This window comes from Leptopilina heterotoma, unplaced genomic scaffold (assembly GCF_015476425.1).
Source record: "Leptopilina heterotoma isolate Lh14 unplaced genomic scaffold, ASM1547642v1 Lhet_472, whole genome shotgun sequence".
In the NCBI taxonomy this organism is placed as follows: domain Eukaryota; kingdom Metazoa; phylum Arthropoda; class Insecta; order Hymenoptera; family Figitidae; genus Leptopilina; species Leptopilina heterotoma.
This window is the reverse complement of record NW_025111099.1, coordinates 1,243,745-1,263,825: the sequence shown is the minus strand read 5'-3', so window position 1 is coordinate 1,263,825 and position 20,081 is coordinate 1,243,745. Positions and strand designations below refer to the sequence as shown.

The window sequence follows — 20,081 nt, the reverse complement described above, 5'->3', positions numbered from 1 at the left end:
AGTTTTTAAGGTAGTGTTTTTTCCATTTTAGGGTTTTCTTATTTTCAGGTTTATTTTCTAGTTTTAAGTGTACTCTTTTCAGGTTTTGTTTATTTTTTTGTTCTATTGTGTTTTAGGTTTACGATGGTAGTTTTTTTTTAATTTATTTTTTCTTTAGTTTTAAGTACTGGGGTAAACCCGCTCACTTTTTTCAGATCGGCTAAAATCTAGGAAATTATTCTCTAAATCCAAGTTAATTTATATCATTTGAAAGCTGATGATTTCTACTAAAAAAATAAAAAAAAAATTTTGATTTATCTTTTTTAGTTTTACTTAGAGAAACTTTTTAATAAACATATACCAAATTTCGAAATCACAATTTTCCTGGGTCAACCCGCTCACTTTATCTTTTCAAGACGGAACAGTTTTATTTTTTAAATATTAAAGTTCGTCTTATTTCCGTCTTAAGTATGATTTATTATTGATAATTTATGAGTTATATAAACAATTCTATAAACAACAAATTGGTTTAATAAATAATGAACATAGATTTCATGAATTACAACTATGGATTTAAATAGTGTTATATTTTATTAAGAGAAAGTAAAATGTAGTTACAATTTTGGTTTTAATAAGTCATAAATTGTGTTATTGTTGAAATATAATACATGAAATTATTTTATTCTAAATTTTAAATTTAAAACTAAGTGAGTGGCTTTACCCCGAGTGTATTTCTCACATTTCAGAATAAATTGAATTAAATCTTTTTAAAATAAGACAAAACTATATATGTACTTCGAAGAAGGACATCCAATAGCAAAAAAAATTTGCCAGATAAATTAAGACTCAAAAATAATGATCGAAAAACTTAAAAATCAAAAATACGTTTTTCTTTCTGACACCTCGAAAAACATTTGATCGTCTCTGATTCTATGTTGAGTTCATTAAACTAAACGAAAGTTCGTTAATATAAGTTGAATGTTAAGTACTATTCACAGTACCAATATCTCCATCTTAAGTTGAGTTCATAGCGTAAAATCGCTAGTGAGTGGGTTAACCCTGTGAGCGGGTTTACCCCAGTCTCCCCTACAACTTTTAAAATGCCCAAGTGTAAGGAGAAATCACGACGACGAATAAACCTTAAGTACTACAATGAGGTGTGTGAGGAGGCTGACAGCTTTATCAAACTCGCAGAGCGTGAACTCAGCACCACGATGAATATGACAGGTGATGATAAGCTTATTAAAAGTTTTGAATGGCAAAACAAGTGTGAGCGTTACAAAAACATAATGTGTAATTTTTTGAAAAAATATGAATTTTTACCTTACCAAAAATCAAAGTGTTTAAATTTAAACCAAAAGTTAGAGTACTTGTGTTGCTATTTTAATAAATTGATGAAACGTGGTGCGGGTGTGCAAATGGAGAATGAAAGATTGAAATGGGTAAATTTTGATAAGGCATTCGATGATCGTTTACAAACCAGTGCTATTATAAATTTATAGTATAAAGATTTTAACGTGTTCTTAGATAATGCCTTTGGTTTATTCGAAATTAACATTCAAAAAGCTTTAAACAGGTTTGGTTCGCTAAAAGTGTATACGGTGTTAGGCGCGAAATTTGTAAAAGATTTACATAATGGTAAAGAGGAAATATCTGACTTGAAGACGTTTATTGCAAAAACAGTTGAAATATTAAGTACAACCCCGTTAGATCAATGGTACAACGAGAATGTAAAACAACCAACTTTGAAAAGAATTGAAGAGTTTCAACAAAAAGATTAAAATTGGAGACTTCATTCTATTGAAAGATTGGAAGTTAACATTAACAAATACAACCCAAAGCGTGCAAGCTCTTATATCAATTTGCCATCTGCTATCAATAAAACGCATGCCTGCATAAATGTTCAAAACACCGATAACCAGTGTTTTAAATGGTCAATATTGTCAGCGTTATATCCCTCAGATAATAAGCATGCACACAAAGTTGCAAAATACAGGCAATACGAAGGTTCACTCGATTTTACTGGAATTGAATTTTTAGTTGCACTTGAAGATATTTTAAAATTTGAGGCTTTAAACAACATTTCAGTCAACGTTTACGGTCTTGTCAAAAGAGATGAAAAATTCAGTGTTTCAACTCTACATCTATCATCACAAAAGAAAATTCATCATGTTAACCTTTTACGAGTTGAAGACCACTACATTGACGAAAGTCTCGAAAAGGAAGAGGAGGATGAAGTTGCTATCATATCATTCAACTACCATTATGTCTGGATCAAGGATTTGTCGTGACTCGTCAGTTCAGAACTGTCAAAGAAGAAGAGAAAAAAATACATCTGTGATCGCTGCTTACACTATTTTGGAGAAGAATCTAAGCTGAACGAGCATGAAGAAAATTGTAGAGTGATAAACGACACAAGAATTAAATTGCCTCAACTTGGAAAAAATATCCTTGAATTTCAACATTTCCAAAACAAGGAACGTGTGCCTTTTATTATCTATGCGGATTGTGAGAGTCTTTTAATTTCTACAGAAGCACCAAAAGAAATATCCATTACAGAAGTTTTTCAAAATCATGAAACTCTTAGTATTGGATATTACTTGAAGTGCGCTTTTGATGATTCTTTGTCTGTATACAAAGCGTCTTCAAGAAATGAGGAGTATCCAGCAAAGTGGTTTTCAAAGGAATTAAAAAATTTGGCTGACAATATAGATTCTCTATTTAAAAATCCTGTGCCTATAGAAACTCTTAAGTTCTTAGCAATGGGAAGCTTTCCGAAATGATAGCACATGTCATATTTGACGGGTTCCACGTCAAGTGACCCAGGTCAAAAATTTACATGGAATATTTGAAAAATTTGTAGTTTCTGTAAAACAAAACGAAAATACGTTTTCTATTTTGGGTTTTGCTGCTGTTTTTCAACACTTTCTAATAGTGTGAACAAATGTAGAGAAAAAAAATTGTTTGACCTTGAAAAATTAAATTAAAAAATAAAATTTCATTTTTTTATCAAATGGGCAGTTTTTAATTTTTTTAAAAAAATTTTATCATAAAGGTGAGGTTTTTTCCTAAAAAAAATGTATAGGTCAAAACGTGGGACAAGAACTTTTAACTGGTCAAATTAAGCATTTACTTCTGCCGTGCACCGTCCCACAGTGGAATTTTTTTTACAATTTACTATTAAAAAATGTCTATAGCTTACAATTTTTAACCGATTTGAGTGTTCTTTGTCTTAAATTAAAGAGGAATAAATTCTTAAGACATCCTTCGAGGCCGATTTTGGAGATTATAATTATTTATAATTTTTTTTAAATCAAAGTTAACAAATTAATACACTTTTTTAAAAAAGGAGGTTTATTTTCTTATTCCGTTGATGCACATGATCTAAATAAATTTAAATTCATCCAATATGACCACCAGATAATTAATAAAGCATAAAATAATTTATTTCAATTGTTATAAACAATATATAGCCCAACAACGCGCAGGGGCGGTGGATTGCAGAAGTAAATGTTTATTTTGACCAGTTAAAAGTTCTTGTCCCACGTTTTGACCTATACATTTTTTTTAGGAAAAAACCTCACCTTTATGATAAAAATTTTTTTTTAAAATAAAAACTGTCCATTTGAAGAAAAAATGAAATTTTATTTTTTAATTTAATTTTTCAAGGTCAAACATTTTTTTTCTCTACATTTGTTTACACCATTAGAAAGTGTTGAAAAACAGCAGAAAAACCCAAAATAGAAAACGTATTTTCGTTTTGTTTTAAAGAAACTACAAATTTTTCAAATATTCCATGTTAGACCAAAAATTTAAACTTTGACCCCCTCCAGTTTTTATATTTGTTTAAATAAATTAATAATATTTGGTATTTTTAATTGTATCTAATAGGACTATTGTTTCTGCAAAATTTTTACCCGATCCCAAACATTTAAAATTTTGACCTGGGTCACTTAACGTGGAACCCGTCATTTGTAAAAAGAAAATCGAGCCTGGACAAGTAAAAGTAAGAGACCATTGTCATCTAACAGGAAAGTTTCGTGGACCCGCGCATCAAGAATGTAATATTAATTACCATGAATCGCAAACCATACCTGTTGTCTTTCATAACCTAAGCGGCTATGATGCACACTTTATCATTGAATCTATTGCTACTGAATTTGAAGGAAAAGTTGAACTACTTCAAATAAACAAAAAGAACTACATCAGCTTTACAAAAAATGTAAAAGGTATTTTATTAAATTCCGTTTTAGCAATTCTTTTAAATTCATGGCATCATCATTGGACAAGTTAGCATCCTATCTTAAAGAGTACAAAATTGTTAATTCTGTTTTTTCCAACTATAGTGATGACAAAATTCAATTGTTAACGCGAAAATGAGTTTTTCCCTACGAGTACATTGATTCAAGAGAAAAACTCAATGAAACAGAGTTACCACCCAAAGAAAAATTTTATAGCACTTTAAACGATTCAAATGTCTCTGATAATGATTATACCCACGCGCAGAAAGTTTGGAATGAATTCAATTGTCAAAATCTCGGTGATTACGTATACTTGTACATGCAAACCGATATATTGTTACTCGCGGACATTTTTGAAAATTTTAGAAATCAATGTTTAGTCGCGTACGGTCTTGACGCAGGGCATTATTACACAACACCGGGACTAACATGGGATGCCATGTTGAAGTACACGAATATAAGATTGGAACTCCTCACTGACATTGACATGGTAATGTTTATAGAACGCGGTGCATGAATCGTTACGCAAAAGCTAATAATCCTTATATGGAGAATTACAATGAGAGTGAGGAAACATCTAAATCATGTACTTTGACGCTAACAACCTGTACGGTTGGGCCATGGTTCAGTCACTTCCCTATGGTGGCTTCGAGTGGATAGAAAATATTGATAATACTTTTGATTTCGATGTTGCAGACGATGCAACTATCGGTTACATTTTGGAAGTTGATTTGGATTATCCAGATCAGCTTCATGATAAACACAGCAATTTTCCATTTTGTCCAGAACGCTCGAAGCCACCAGGGTCAAAACAGGAGAAGCTCTTAACTACCCTTCTACCGAAACGAAAGCACATTCTCCATTATTGTGCCTTAAAACAAGCTATTGACAACGGTCTCGTATTAGTTAAAATTCATCGAGTCTTAAAATTCAAGCAATCTACTTGGCTAAAGAGTTACATTGACTTTAATACTACGCAAAGAACAAACGCCAGTAATGAATTTGAGAAAAACTTGTTTAAATTAATGAACAACGCGGTATTTGGCAAAACAATGGAGAACGTGCGAAAACATGTTGATATCAAACTCGTAACAAAGTGGGAGGGTAGATATGGAGCTGAAGCTTCAATTTCCAAACCTAATTTCCACAGCAGAGCCATTTTCAATAAAAACTTGGTTGCTTTGGAACTTAGAAAAATGGAAGTTCTAATACACAAACCAGTTTATATTGGTTTAACCGTGCTAGATGTTTCAAAAACGCTAATCTATGATTTTCACTACAAGTACATGTTGAACAAGTATGATGAAAAGAAATTAAAATTATTGTATACCGACACCGATAGTCTTATTTATGAAATCAAGTGCTCAGACATTTACGAAAACATGAAAAAAGATATTTAAAAGTTTGATACTTCTGATTACCCAACAAATAACGTGTACAATATTCCGCAAGCCAACAAAAAAATTTTAGGACTCATGAAAGATGAGTGCAGTTGAAAAATTGTAACAGAATTTGTTAGCTTGCGGAGCAAGATGTACAGCGTTCGCGTACGAGACAAAGATTTCATAAAAAAGGCTAAAGAAGTAAAAGTAGGAGTTGTTAAGAAAAATATTAACTTTGATGATTATCTTTATTGTCTACGAAATGTTAAAATCCAATCGAGGACGCAATATTGTATTTGGTCAAAACTGCACAATGTTCAAACATTAAAGCAAACGAAGATTGCACTCAGCCCATATGACGATAAAAGATATTTATTAGCAAACAGCACTGACACCCTTGCATGGGGTCATTGTAAAATAGTACAATATATGCAGGATGATAATGATGATGAACTAATGTAAATAGACAATAATTTGTTTAAAAAAAGGAGGAGGAGGAGCAAATAGTTGTTTGAATAAAAGATGTTATACATTTTATTTCATGTTTACTTTATTTAAAAAAACCTTAATCTAGTTACACCAATTTAACTTATTTTATCTTATTCTAACTAATCTTAGCTTATTTTAACTATACTTTAACTTTATTTAACTATATTTTAACTTTACTTTAACTTATTTTAACGTTACTTTAACTATACTTTAACATTACTTTAACTATACTTTAACGTTACTTTAACTATATTACATATCAGATTTTTTTTATCCAACTATTGTGCGAGCTGTCGAATCCAAGCCATTTTACATAGACATCATTACCACGAGTTTTAAAAACTTTTTCTACAAGGTAAACATCTGGATATTGGACTTTCAGCAATTCTTCTTCGTAGAAACCACTTTCGATGGGTTGATTTTGATAATCTTTCAGCTTGTATGTAAACTGGTTTTGTTAATTTAACTTTTTCCACAGTGAATATTTCTGTTGTCCAGTTGGGAGTATATCCTTTTTCAACGATATTTTTGTATTTGCTAACTCGAACTCTGTCTCCAACTTTGAATTTTGATCTTTTCGAGTACTCATCTTTTCAGCTGAATTCTACGTAGTTTACGGATACGTCTCAACAGTTCTCTTGTATCTTCTACGGTGACATCTTTGGGTTTCATACCAATAGCACGATTCTTTTTATTATTGTACTTTATCATGAGAGTTGGTAAAAGATTAATCCATTTATAATTGCCTTGCAAGCTGAATTCAGGCCACATCGTATTTTTTAGAGTGCGATTAAATCTTTCAACAATTGAAGCTTTCAAATTACTATAGGTAGAATAGAGATTAATGTTAAATTCTTGCATTAAACTCTTAAATTCAGAATTGTAAAATTCTTTGCCTCTATCAGTATGTAAATTTTTTGGAATTCGGCCTTGTTTTAGAATAGTTTTCATGGCTAGAGAAATATCCTTTCCATTCTTACTCTTTACAGCTATAGCCCAGGCATATTTGGAAAATATGTCTATAACTGTGAGCATGTATTTGAAACCTTTATTAGAATAAGAATAAGGTATCATTTCAACCAAATCTGCTTGCCAGGTTTCATCAATACCCCGCATTTGAACTTTTCGACGAGGATAATTTTTTCTAGCTTGTCTATGCAATTCTTTAGCAACAGTTAACTTTTCACCGTCCATTTTTAAGATGGGTTAAACGTGAATCCAACTTAGCGATATATTTAGCGTTTTGAAGAGGTAGTTCAAGTTGTAACTCAGTTTCAATCTGCTTAAGTTTTTCGTTAATTCTTTCTTCAATAGATTGAATAAGAATAGTCAAGTCATCAATAGCTGATCTTGAAGAAGTTGTAACTGCAAAGACGGTTTTTATTTCGTTTTTAAAAATTTTTTTTACTTGTCTTAAATTTACTGCGTCGTGTTGCTCTTCAGCGTCTTAAACGTTGCAAAGTCTTTTGTTATCAATGTCGTATTGTCCACTTGGAGTAACTTTAAATCCAATACCAGAAGGTCCAAGAAGTCCACGACTTGCAAGAGGCCGTGACAAGGGATGTCCAAACACATCAATGCTCATTTTAATACTAAGCTCTATTTGCTTTGTACTCTCCTAATACATAATGCGAGCTTCACGTAGTTCTTCGATGATTGACATAATTTCATTATTATGGCTCGGATTTCCAGCTTGCTGCGATGCTACTAGCAGGCGTAATCGGTCAACTAATTCATTTGGATCATCCCAATAGATATAGTCTGGTTCAAATTGTTTCTTTGAAATTATAAATTGAGGTAATTTCTATCCAAGATTCTTCTTCCTGTTTAAAACACCACTTCCCTTCTTTGGTGTACCCTTAAAAAGTTTTGCAATGACATCAGTGTATTTAGAATTTCTGGTTACGTTGACAAGTCCACTGGAACTATAATTTTTTCGGTGTGCATTTGTAGCTACAAGAATTTCTTTATAATTTTCCAAATCATCTGAACTTATTAATGCATGATTAGGTTCTTGTCTAAATAAAAGTTCAAGCAACCCAGCAGTTTTTAAATATTTTTTCTTTCCAGCAAGTTGAATATGTGAACCTTCTAAATCAACTAGTGTATTTCCAATTATAAAAGAACCATTAGGAAGCTTACGTACTCCATAAACCATGTCTAAATATTTTTTTCTGTTTTATTCAATAATTGAATAAATTTATTTGTCAAATTTTCATAATTAAGTTCTTCTCCTTCTTCTTCAAACTTGTTGCTCTTATCAAGTAGAGTGTCATTAAGTAGTGTTTTATCAAATTCCTCTTCCTCATCAACAGCAGTTTAGAAAGAAATATCATTTTTCTCCTTTTTAACTTTCTCTTTTTTAATATTTTTGAAAGATATGTCAGTTATGTTCACCAACTTTTCCAGAGGTGTTACTATTGGTTGAAGAGTTTTTTTAATACTGTTTCTGCAGCCTCTTTACCCATTTTGAGTAAACGATGTTTTGCCTAATAGCATCACTTGCTTTTGCTATTTGACGAAGTGTTTCTTGCTCTTTTCGATACATGTTTTCTTTGATACAAGATAATCTATACTAATTAAAAATTCAATAAAGTTCTTATATTTATAGTGTAATAAAGCAATCAAATCCTCTTCTATATCTCTCCTCATTAAAATTACCGTCCTTATCAATAACAACAAATCCATAATTATAAGATTTCCAACATTCTGAACATAAATCGCGAAATTGAGTATAACTCATATCTGTATTAACATGATCTTCGTATACATGTTTCAGATTTTTTTCATCTTGTCTAAATAGAACCAATAAATTAACATTATCTCGAACTAGATGTTTAGGAATACGAGCATACGTTTGACATAAATAGAAGCTGTCAACGTTTACATGTCTACCCATACAAAAGAAAGCTCTAACATTATCTTGCTTTTCACAAGCAATGTCATCAAAAGTGAATATTGAATTTGGTTTAGCATCTTTTGGAGATACTACTGCTTCATGTTCACTAAATGGAAAGTACTCAACGCCATTCACGTTACCGATGACATTTTCCAAAAATTTATATTTCGGTTGCTGCAGATCAATTTTGTGGGCCTGGGACAAAGTTGGCAAAGCGTTTGTTTCAAGGTGACCAAGGAATTTATCCACTGGACGCTGAATGTAAACAACACGACATTGCATGTTCGCAAAATCGTGAAAATATTGAAGCAAGAAACGAAGCAGATAAAGTATTAGCTAAGAAAGATTGGGAACGTTTTACAGCTAAAGATTCTGGTGTAAGTGAACGAGCAGCTGCTTTAGCTATTTTAGGAACCATAAAAGCTAAATCTAAATTATGTATGGGGATGAAAAGAAGGAGAAAATCATCCATTAGAAAGAAAAAAAGAAAAACAATATGTAGGAAGAAAAGGATAGCACTAAGAAAAATTGTAGATGCTGCACGAAAAAGTATGGTTCCTAGTAATAATGCTGAAGAATCAATTAGAGCAGCTATGATTGGTGCACGAAAAGCAATAAAAAATGTTGGTGGTAAATCCAAAGTTCTATCACCTAGAATTCTTCCTGTACCTACTAAAGTAGGTGGAATTTTACCGCTAGTTCCAATTTTTGCTGGACTTAGTGCTTTAGGAGCTCTTGCTGGAGGAGCTTCAGGAATAGCAAGGGCTGTTAATAAGGCTAAAACAGCCAGTGAACAGCTTTCAGAAGCTCAGCGTCACAATAAAACAATGGAAGCTATATCGCTTGGAAAAGGATTACACCTTAAACCTTATCGACAAGGACTTGGTCTCCACTTGAAACCCTACATTCAAGGAAAAGGAATTAAAAAACGAGCATCAAGAAAAAAGAGAACAACAAGAAGGAAAACAAAAATCTTGTTTTGAACCGACCATTAACTGACTTTGATCTGTTAAAGTATGCCAAAGCTGCCAAAATACCTCATTTTCGTGGTATTTTTATGCGAAATGAACTACCTGTAAGTGGTCCTCACAAGTGTGAATCAGGAATAATTAATCTTGATAATAAAGAAGGTGCAGGAACACATTGGGTAGCATATAAAAAATTTAGAAATGAAACAATGTATTTTGATAGTTTTGGCAACCTTGCTCCACCAACAGATCTTGTCATTTACTTAGGTGATGGTAGCTTAATAAATTATAATCATGAAAGATTTCAAAATTATGATACATTTGTATGCGGGCACTTGTGTCTTAAATTTTTATGTAATCAACTAAATATTAAGAGTAGCTTTAACCTATATAAAAGTGTGTAACTATTGTAAGCTTTCAGTACAAAATCTGATAGCAAGATGAGTGGTTCATTTACTTTAACGTTAACGGGAAATTCTTCAGTTCTCGAAGCTGAATATTTCCCACCAATAGAGCTAAATTCAAATAAAAGTTATGTACTTGGTCTTGTTGAACTATTGACTTTTAATTTAATTCCCAATATTGATAAAGGATATAACAAATTTTACGTTGGAAATCAAGTAATTGACATTTCAACTGGAAGTTATGAAATTAAAGATATTGAGTCATATTTACAAAATTCTGTAGAAATCGGAACTATTATTAGTATAAAACCGAATAATAATACTTTGCGCAGTGTAGTTAAATCCAATTTACCAATTGATTTTAACCCTAAAGACTCAATTGGTAATTTGTTGGGATTTACATCTCAGCTTCTAGCACCTCATAGAGCACATACTTCTGATTTACCTGTAGCCATTCTAAAGGTCAATTCAGTGAGAATTGAGTGCAACATAACATCTGGAGCATATATAAATAATCAAAAAGTCCACACCATTCATGAGTTCTTCCCCAGCGTTCCACCAGGATATAAGATTGTGGAAGTGCCAGCTCACGTCATTTACCTTCCGATTGCCACCAAGACAATACGTAATATACAACTGCGAATTGTCGATCAGGACGGTGATTTAATAAATTTTCGAGGAGAAACTATAACAATTTGATTGCATGTAAAGTCTTTGTAATGGAAATCGTTTATAATCAAAGAGCTGTTGTTGGTGGAAACTATAAAAGTCAACCAATCAGTCTAAATTTGTCTCACAAGGTGTTAACACCTCAGAATCGCCTCTTTCTGCAAGAACTAGGTCTAAAATTTCAAGGAAAGAAAATAAGACAACAAGACAATTAATCTACATATTTTTTGGTTGCTGTTGCAATAAAAATGGACGAACTTCTCAATATTTCAGCAGCAGTGAATTTTGATGAGTCAATAGCTCATTATGAAATTCATGCTCATCAACCATACGCATCATCATCGTTTAATAATAGCGATGAAATTCGAATCGCAGTACAACATTAAGACTTGGGCATTTTACCTAGTAAAAGTTCATTACACATTTTTGGTAGATTAACTAAAAATGATGGAATTACTCTTACACAAAACGTGCATTTAAGTAATAATGATGTATGTTTTTTGTTTGATGAAATTCGCTATGAACTAAATGGAATTGAAATTGATCGCTGCAAATACGTTGGACATATTACAATCATGAAAAATTATGTCTCACAAACTCCAACTCAGCTCAATTTTATTGAAAATGCTGGATATTCAAAACTTGCAGCTGATGCAAGACTTACATTGGAAAATGGATATTTTGACGTCACAATACCACTCAGCATGATTTTTGGTTTTGCCGAAGATTATAAAAAAATCATTATGAACGCTAAACATGAACTTATTTTAACAAGATCACGTTCTGACGTCAATGCCGTAATTCAAACAGGACAAGGAGGGGATGAAGAATTCAAATTTTTCATTAATAAACTTGAATGGATGGTTCCATACGTTTTACCTTCTGACACTAACAAAGTTAAATTGTTAAAATTTATTTAAAAGGATCCATTAATTTCAATAAGTTTTAGATCATGGGAAATGTATGAGTATCCTTTAATTCCTACAAGTTCAAAAGTTTTGTGGCAAATTAAAACATCAACGCAATTAGAGAAACCACGTTATGTTATTGTTGGATTTCAAACAGCGAGAAAAGATAAACGTAAAAAATATGCCTGTCATTTTGACCATTGTAATATTACAAACGTTAAACTCTTTTTAAATTCACAATATTATCCTTATGGAAATTTAAATTTAAACTTTGATCAAAATCAGTACTCTCTACATTATGAAATGTACGCTAATTTTCAATCATCCTATTATGGTAAAGATTCAAAACCTATTTTAACAAAGGATATTTTTAAAAGTCTGTTTCCTCTAATTATTATTGATTGTTCTAAACAAAATGAATTTCTAAAACAAGCGTCAGTTAATGTGCGTTTAGAATTTGAAGCAGGAATCAACATGCCGGCTGAAACCACTGCCTATTGCCTAATTATTCATGACCGCGTCATACAATACAAACCAATCAGCGGTGTTGTAAAGAAATTATTGTAAAGGAGTGGGGATAATGTAGTGGTGGTGGGGATGATTACTATAAAAGTAGCTCCTCTCGGCCAGAAATTCATTCCTGCTTCAACATGGAGTTTATCGTAGACGTTCAAGGTTTTAAAAGAGCCAACAACGAGTTTGTCTTTAAAGAATTGTCAATACTTCCACTGCAATTGGATTCTCTACCACTTGTTTTACTGTTTGAACCTCCTTGTCCTTGGAATTCACTGTCAGGACACTACAAAAGTGAAAATCTATGGCTAACTCACAATTACCATGGAATTGATTGGGCTGCTGGAGATGTCCCTTACGATGAAGTCCGACTTATTCTACAAGGAATCCTGCGAGGTGCTAGTGCCATCTATGTTAAAGGATTCGAAAAGATGACATGGCTAGAGACATACGTACTAAATGTATATAATTTACACTAGAACCTCCAACGATTGCAGCGTGGCCTTCTTGTGTGCAATAGATGGAGGTTTTCACCTTGGCGCCATCTTTCCATAAATGTGTCAACACTCAGGGCCATACACTCTCACATATTTTGTATTGGCGTAAAATTTCATTTTTATCCTCGCCATTTTTTATTTTTTTTTAAATATTATGTTTAGTTTCAATGTCTAAGTGCGTTCTTTTACGTTTTTGACCTTTTTCAGTCTCATGTTGAAATATGAAAATACAACTTTAAAAAACGGGGCGCAAAAGAACACTAAACTTAGTACAATACTGCCTTCGCATTAATATGGCGGTGTCCTCCCCTTTCACCCCCCTAGCGGATGACCACCAAACTTTCGTAAACAACTGCAATAGATAGAGATGCAATCGTTGGAGGTTCTAGTGTAGAAGATTATAATTGTCCATCGTTGAAAAAACTTGAGAAGAAATTGTTAACTACTTGTAAACATCATACTTTTCATAGTGAAAATTGTGCTGCAAAAAATGTTAAACTTCTCCAAGAATGGTTTTTAGAACCTTCAAACCAATATATCAGTGCCGCTGTTAAAGGAATTGATGAAGTTGATTCTACGATTAACCCTTTAACGCCCAGTGGTACATACGCTGTACCACAAATGCATTAAAGTCATCATAACTTTGAAACTAATACATATTACTAAAAATTTTAAATTCTTAGCTCTAGTAAAACTCTTCCAGCAGATAATTAAAAAAACAAAAGTGAAAAAATAATAATAAATAATTAAAATAATAATAAATAAAAAAAGTGTCAAGATACATTTTCTCCTATGACGGACGAAAAAATTTAAAAAAATTAATCGGATTCGTTTAAAACTTGTTACTCGGGGGTTTTTGGGGTCGCTGATTACGAATATGAAGTTAAAATTGCAAAATTCAAAATGGCGGATCCAATATGGCGGACGAAAAAATAAAAATTAATGGGATTTATATGAAACTTGTCACTTGGGGGTTTTTGGGGTCGCTGATTACGAATATGAAGTTAAAATTGCAAAATTTAAAATGGCGGATCCAATATGGCGGACGAAAAAATAAAAATTAATGGGATTTATATGAAACTTATCACTCGGGGGTTTTCGGGGTCGCTGATTACGAATATGAAGTCAAAATTGCAAAATTCAAAATGGCGGATACAATATGAAAACAAAAAAATAACAAATTAATGGGATTTACATTAAATTTGATGCTTTAGGTTTTTGGGGTTTCTGAGGTTAAAATGTTAAGAATCATAATGGTGGATTTAATAGGGCGAATTATGTTTAATAAAAGTAAGAAATTTAATCCATTTGTAAAAGGAAACCTGGAACGCTTGACTCGAACGAAAAAGAACAAATGATAATCAACTGGCCAATCAATAAAAACAATTGACAACCCTGGAGCGCATGACTTGAATGAAAAAGAATAAATGATAGTCAGCTGGTAACAATATTCAAGTAAATCCTATTTAATTTTTAATTCTTGTCCGCCATTTTGGATCCGCCATTTTGAATTTTGCAATTTTGACTTCATATTCGCAATCAGCGACCCAAAAAACCCCCGAGTGACAAGTTTCATATAAATCCCATTATTTTTTATTTTTTTGTCCGCCATATTAGATCCGCCATTTTAAATTTTGCAATTTCGACTTCATATTCGTAATCAGCGACCCCAAAAACCCCCGAGTGACAAGTTTCATATAAATCCCATTATTTTTTATTTTTTCGTCCGCCATATTGGATCCGCCATTTTGAATTTTGCAATTTTGACTTCAGATTCGTAATCAGCGACCCCAAAAACCATTATATACCAAGTGTGGTTGAAATCGAATCGGTGGAAATAATTCGGGCTTTAAAGGGTTAATACTACTTTAAAATCTTTCTATGAAAATTGTGAATCTTTTTTGTAGATACATTTCGATTTTTTTTATGTAAAAAACATAAATATTTTTATTAATTTTGAATTTAAAACGTTTTTTTTTATTTTAACAAACCTACCCTTTATGTTTTTTTTATTTTAATATTTCTGCGTGCTAGGTTCCTCTTCGAAATGTTTGGCGAATCTTGACGGTAAGTATGTGACAAAATCAGCATTTACTTCAACAATAATTCTTGGACCATACTTCGTTTGAACCTTCTTCAGTTTTGTAATGTAGTAGAGACCATTTTTTGTCAATTCAGATAGAGGTTTCGTTGGCAGATATCCTTCAAAGCGTCCGACTGCGTTAACTTTTTCGAGATCCATTTTCTTTTTTTCTAAGGGGCCGTACACATAATACGTCACGCGATTTTTGACCATTTTTAACCCCTCCCTCCCCCTATGTCACACTTCGTCACAAATCTTGAACCCCCCCCCCCCTCCCCCTACGTCACGTCACACACGTAAATTTCACTGTAAATTTTATACATTGGACATTATATATTATATCCTATACACTCTAAATTATTGAATCAGTTGAAAATAACTGATTTAAAAGCAAAAAATCAGACACTAATTCAAATAGTAATATTTTTTCTGACAATTAGTTAAAAATAATTGATGTTTCAATACAATTTTTTTTTATTAATTCAAATTAGTCACGTTTAACTACCTACATAGCACCGAAACTGTTCTAACAATTTATTAAAGATTTACTCGCAAGCTTCGAAATATTTAAATGCAAAGTTTAGTGAAGATTGTGTAAAGATTTAAATATCCCACTTCAATAAGTGTTTAGTGCAAAACTTTCCTGAAAATTTAACTTAAATTTTCAGGAAAATTTTCACGAAAGTATAATAGTCGAAAATGTAATTTAAATGTTCAGTAAACTTTCAAGCTATATTTTTAAGAAAATTTGACGATAGACATTTATTGGAGTGAGAAATTTAAATCTTTAGGGTCAATTAGGGTAAATGTAAACGGAATATGTATCTTTCACCAAAAAACTTAGTTTTTTTTGTTAAAAGGTAAAACGGACGAATTTCTTTTGCATGAACTTGTTGCTAGTGTTACCTAGAAAAATTTTATGAGGTACAAAAAAATATTGATGCACCTGAATCGCCTAAAACTGACTGTTTACATTCACCCCGAGATTTTGAAATTTTCCTAAAATTCGGGGTAAATGTAAACACCACTGTAGTTAAGCGAGGTTTAAGAAACAAGTTATTTCAAGTATACTACTGTTTTAAGGGATGGAAAAACTGGAAAAAAATTCTTCGTAGATGTATAGTAAATCAACCAGTTGACTGATAATGTATCATATAAATAAACAATCAACCATTACAAAATTAGTAATGTAAAAACTTGAATAACTTGAACAAATTTTAATAGATTTTCATTCAACTTGGTAAAAAGAAGTTTTCAAGGTTGCTGAATAAGAATCTAAAATCGAATTTTTAAATTTCAAAATGGTGGATCCAATATGGCGGATGAACTTAAAAATAATATTTTTAAAAATTGATCAAATTTGCTTGAATCTGGCTACTCGGGGGTTTTTGAGGTCGCTGAATACGAATTTGAAGTCAAATTTTAAATTTTCAAAATGGCGAATGAATCTAAAAATATTTTTAAAAATTGATCAAATTTTTTTTTTTTTTTTTAAATTTTTTTTTTCAAAGAGGACCTAATTTCCTTTTCTATGTAATATTTACATTGCCAAATTAATGAAATTATGAAATAGAAGCAAATTTATTCAATTATTTTCTTTTAAAATGTAGTTAAAGTTCTGTTTACATTTACCCCGAGTTTTCGAATTCTCGGGGTAAATGTAAACACTTAATTATTTATTAACTAAATTGACGAAAATCAAAAATCAAAGTCAATTTTTGTTAGGGCATTAATAAGGAAGAATGACATATTTTTGTTTGATTTTTAAATTTATTTTTATGAAAATGCGAAACAAAATACTGAAACAGTAAAATTTTGATTTTCAATCATTTTTGCATTAAAAAATAACTTACACTATGGCATTGCCAATTGTCAAAATAAAATATTGGCAATACTCAGAACATCTTGTAGGTGAGCTGAGGTAAAAATATTGACGTCGTACTTATTTTTAAATTTGTAAATTTAGCTGAAACATCTACTGTTTACATTTACCCCCAATTGACCCTACACAATTTTAAAATAAACTTTGCAAGTAAATTTTTCGAATTATGCAAGCAAATCTTTAATATACAATATTTAGAAAAATTTCGGTGTTTTGTGGATAATTTTTCAGTTATTTTTAACTGATTCAGAAGCAAAAAGTCAGTCACTGCTGATTGTCAGTAAAAACCATGATTTTTAACTGATTCAAATTAAGAGAATATATTATTTATCATATTATAAATAATATACCAATAGATGTTAAACAGGTACGTGATAGATATTAAATAGTTTACAGCATTTTTAACTTGTTTTATATAGAAAAAGTGACATTGTCACATATAATTTCTTATAATCTTTGAATTTAAAAGATTGTGACGTAACACATGAGTTCACCCCCCCTCCCCCATGTCACACTTAGTCACAATTCTTAGACCCCCTCCCTCCCCCTAGCCGCGTGACGTATTATGTGTACGGCCCCTAAGATAAAAAACCTAAAATTTGAAAAAAGAGTAAAAAAACTATAGTTAATGTAGGAAATTATTTGCTGATTAAGAATTTTAATTAAGGAAGAATTCGACTATATGAGCAATTAGTGACATCTATTAGACGTCGATTGAACTCTTTGGTTTAGAGTCAGGTGTTATTCTTAAGATAATTATTCCGATATGGTTGTCGGTATATAATTATATTTTTTGAATTTTTAATTTTTGATCTGAAAAAATAAGCTGCGTGAACGACTGCACTGTGCATCTGTGAGGACTCGAACCCCAGTTAATAGCTGCCTTTCGCGGGACTAACGCCTACCAATGCACCATGCCAACACAGCCCGGACGTTCACGCCTCTTATAATCGTCAAATCAAGCCCATACACTAGTCGAAGAGCTGTATAGTTAATGTAGGAAATTATTTGCTGATTAAGAATTTTAATTAAGGAAGATTTCGACTATATCAGCAATTAGTGACATCTATTAGACGTCGATTGAACTCTTTGGTTTAGAGTCAGGTGTTATTCTTAAGATAATTATTCCGATATGGTTGTCGGTATATAATTATATTTTTTGAATTTTTAATTTTTGATCTGAAAAAATAAGCTGCGTGAACGACTGCACTGTGCATCTGTGTGTCCGGGCTGTGTTGGCATGGTGCATTGGTAGGCGTTAGTCCCGCGAAAGGCAGCTATTAACTAGGGTTCGAGTCCTCACAGATGCACAGTGCAGTCGTTCACGCAGCTTATTTTTTCAGATCAAAAATTAAAATTCAAAAAATATAATTATATACCTACAACCATATCGGAATAATTATCTTAAGAATAACACCTGACTCTAAACCAAAGAGTTCAATCGACGTCTAATAGATGTCACTAATTGCTCATATAGTCGAAATCTTCCTTAATTAAAAAAAACTATAGATTTAATAAACCTGTAATACATAAAAAAAATAGTTTCAAAATTAAAATAAAGCTTATAATAGAAACTGAAAAAGAAAATCTTAGAAAATACAACTAAAAAGAACTTTAAAAAATTGCTATAAAAAATAACTTAAAAATTTATTTGAAAAATAGAAATTCAGTAAATTTAGCTGAAAATAGAACTTAGAAAATACAGTCAGGTCTCGCTAAGTGTCGTCACTGGGAATTTTTTGAGACCGTCTGTCTCAGTAAGTGTCAGTGGCCTAAGCCACGCCCCTTTAATAAAAGTGGCCATTTCATTGGTTTATGTTGCAAACCGGTTTGGGGAAGTCCATTTTTAGCATTGGAGAGGGTAAAAAAAAGTGGGAAAAGTGACACTTGTTGGGTCTTGAACGATGACACTTTGTGAGTCATGACACTTACTGAAAACGACACTTGGCGAGACCTGACTGTAATGCTAAAAAAAGAACTTAGAAAATTTATCTGGAAATATAACTTAGAATATAATGCTGAAAATAGAACTTAGAAAATAAAGCTGAAAATAGAACTTAGAAAATAAAGCTGAAAAAGAAAAAAAAGGTTGTACTTACTATTACTAAAAAAGACCTAAAAGAAATAATATCTCTGCTGGCTTAGACTTCACTTTTATAACCATTACCCCACTTTTCTCTTACTCCCCCTACCACAAAATTTCAAACATGCGCAGTTTTAAACCACACCTCTACATGCGCGCGCAAACTCTTATCTATACAAAATGTTTGGAAGAAAAAATATAAGACCATTTTCAAAATAATTTTATCTTGTATTTTATAACAAAAATATAGAAATTTTTACATTAAAATTTAACACCCCACTGCATTTCATCTATCTGTAAAAAATACACTTTTTTAACTTCTAGTCATATATATTACTTGATAAATTAATCTACTAACCTCTTCCACATCCAAATCAATTACTAAGATACTATTATTGTAGTCATCATCCTCCTCGAGCTCATCCTCATTACCAGAATAAATGTCAATATATGAATAAGAAGCATTATGAGCATAATAATCCTCATTATCAGAATATTGATCACTTTCAGCAATAAACTCCTCATTATAAGTAGCATCATGATCATAAGGAACATCATCGTCATTATCATCATCATCAGAACTGCTTATAAATATAGTATCTGCTTCTGAATTGTAATGGTCTATTACAATAAAGCCATTTTCAATATCATCATCACTATCATTATCATCTAAATTGACGATAATAGAATTCGAATCGTCATCCTGATCAACCTCGTATGGATCCATTTTCGATTCTAAAATCAAAGTTTTCTCTATATTTTTTTAAATATACTTTAAAATGCAAGTGAAATTTCTAGAATTTTTTTCATGTTTTACAGAATTTATAATTATATAGAATTTTTTTTTAATTTCATTTATGCAACACAAAGATCTATTAAAAAAATTTTACAAGAATTACAAAAGTATGTTTTAAACCCTTATAGAATAAGCCTATGTATTTTCCTTCGATTAATTTTCAATTCTGTAAATAGTGAAAAAATAGAATTTTTAAAAAAATACTTTTAAAAAATTTCTATTAAGTTAAAAATATATTAAAAAATTCTTAGAGAAAACTGGAAAAAAGATAACCTAAAAACTACAATC

General features: G+C 31.4%; 1 protein-coding gene across 1 annotated transcript; it reads right to left on the bottom strand.

Moving 5' to 3' along the window:
• Positions 1-6,426: 6,426 nt before the first annotated feature.
• LOC122507567 lies at positions 6,427-7,676 on the bottom strand. The gene is made up of 4 exons (XM_043620353.1): positions 7,607-7,676; positions 7,279-7,456; positions 6,709-6,845; positions 6,427-6,602 (listed from the first exon to the last, which is right to left on the bottom strand). Exons 1-4 carry the CDS (start codon positions 7,674-7,676, stop codon positions 6,427-6,429), a joined length of 561 nt encoding a protein of 186 aa, XP_043476288.1.
• Positions 7,677-20,081: the final 12,405 nt, after the last annotated feature.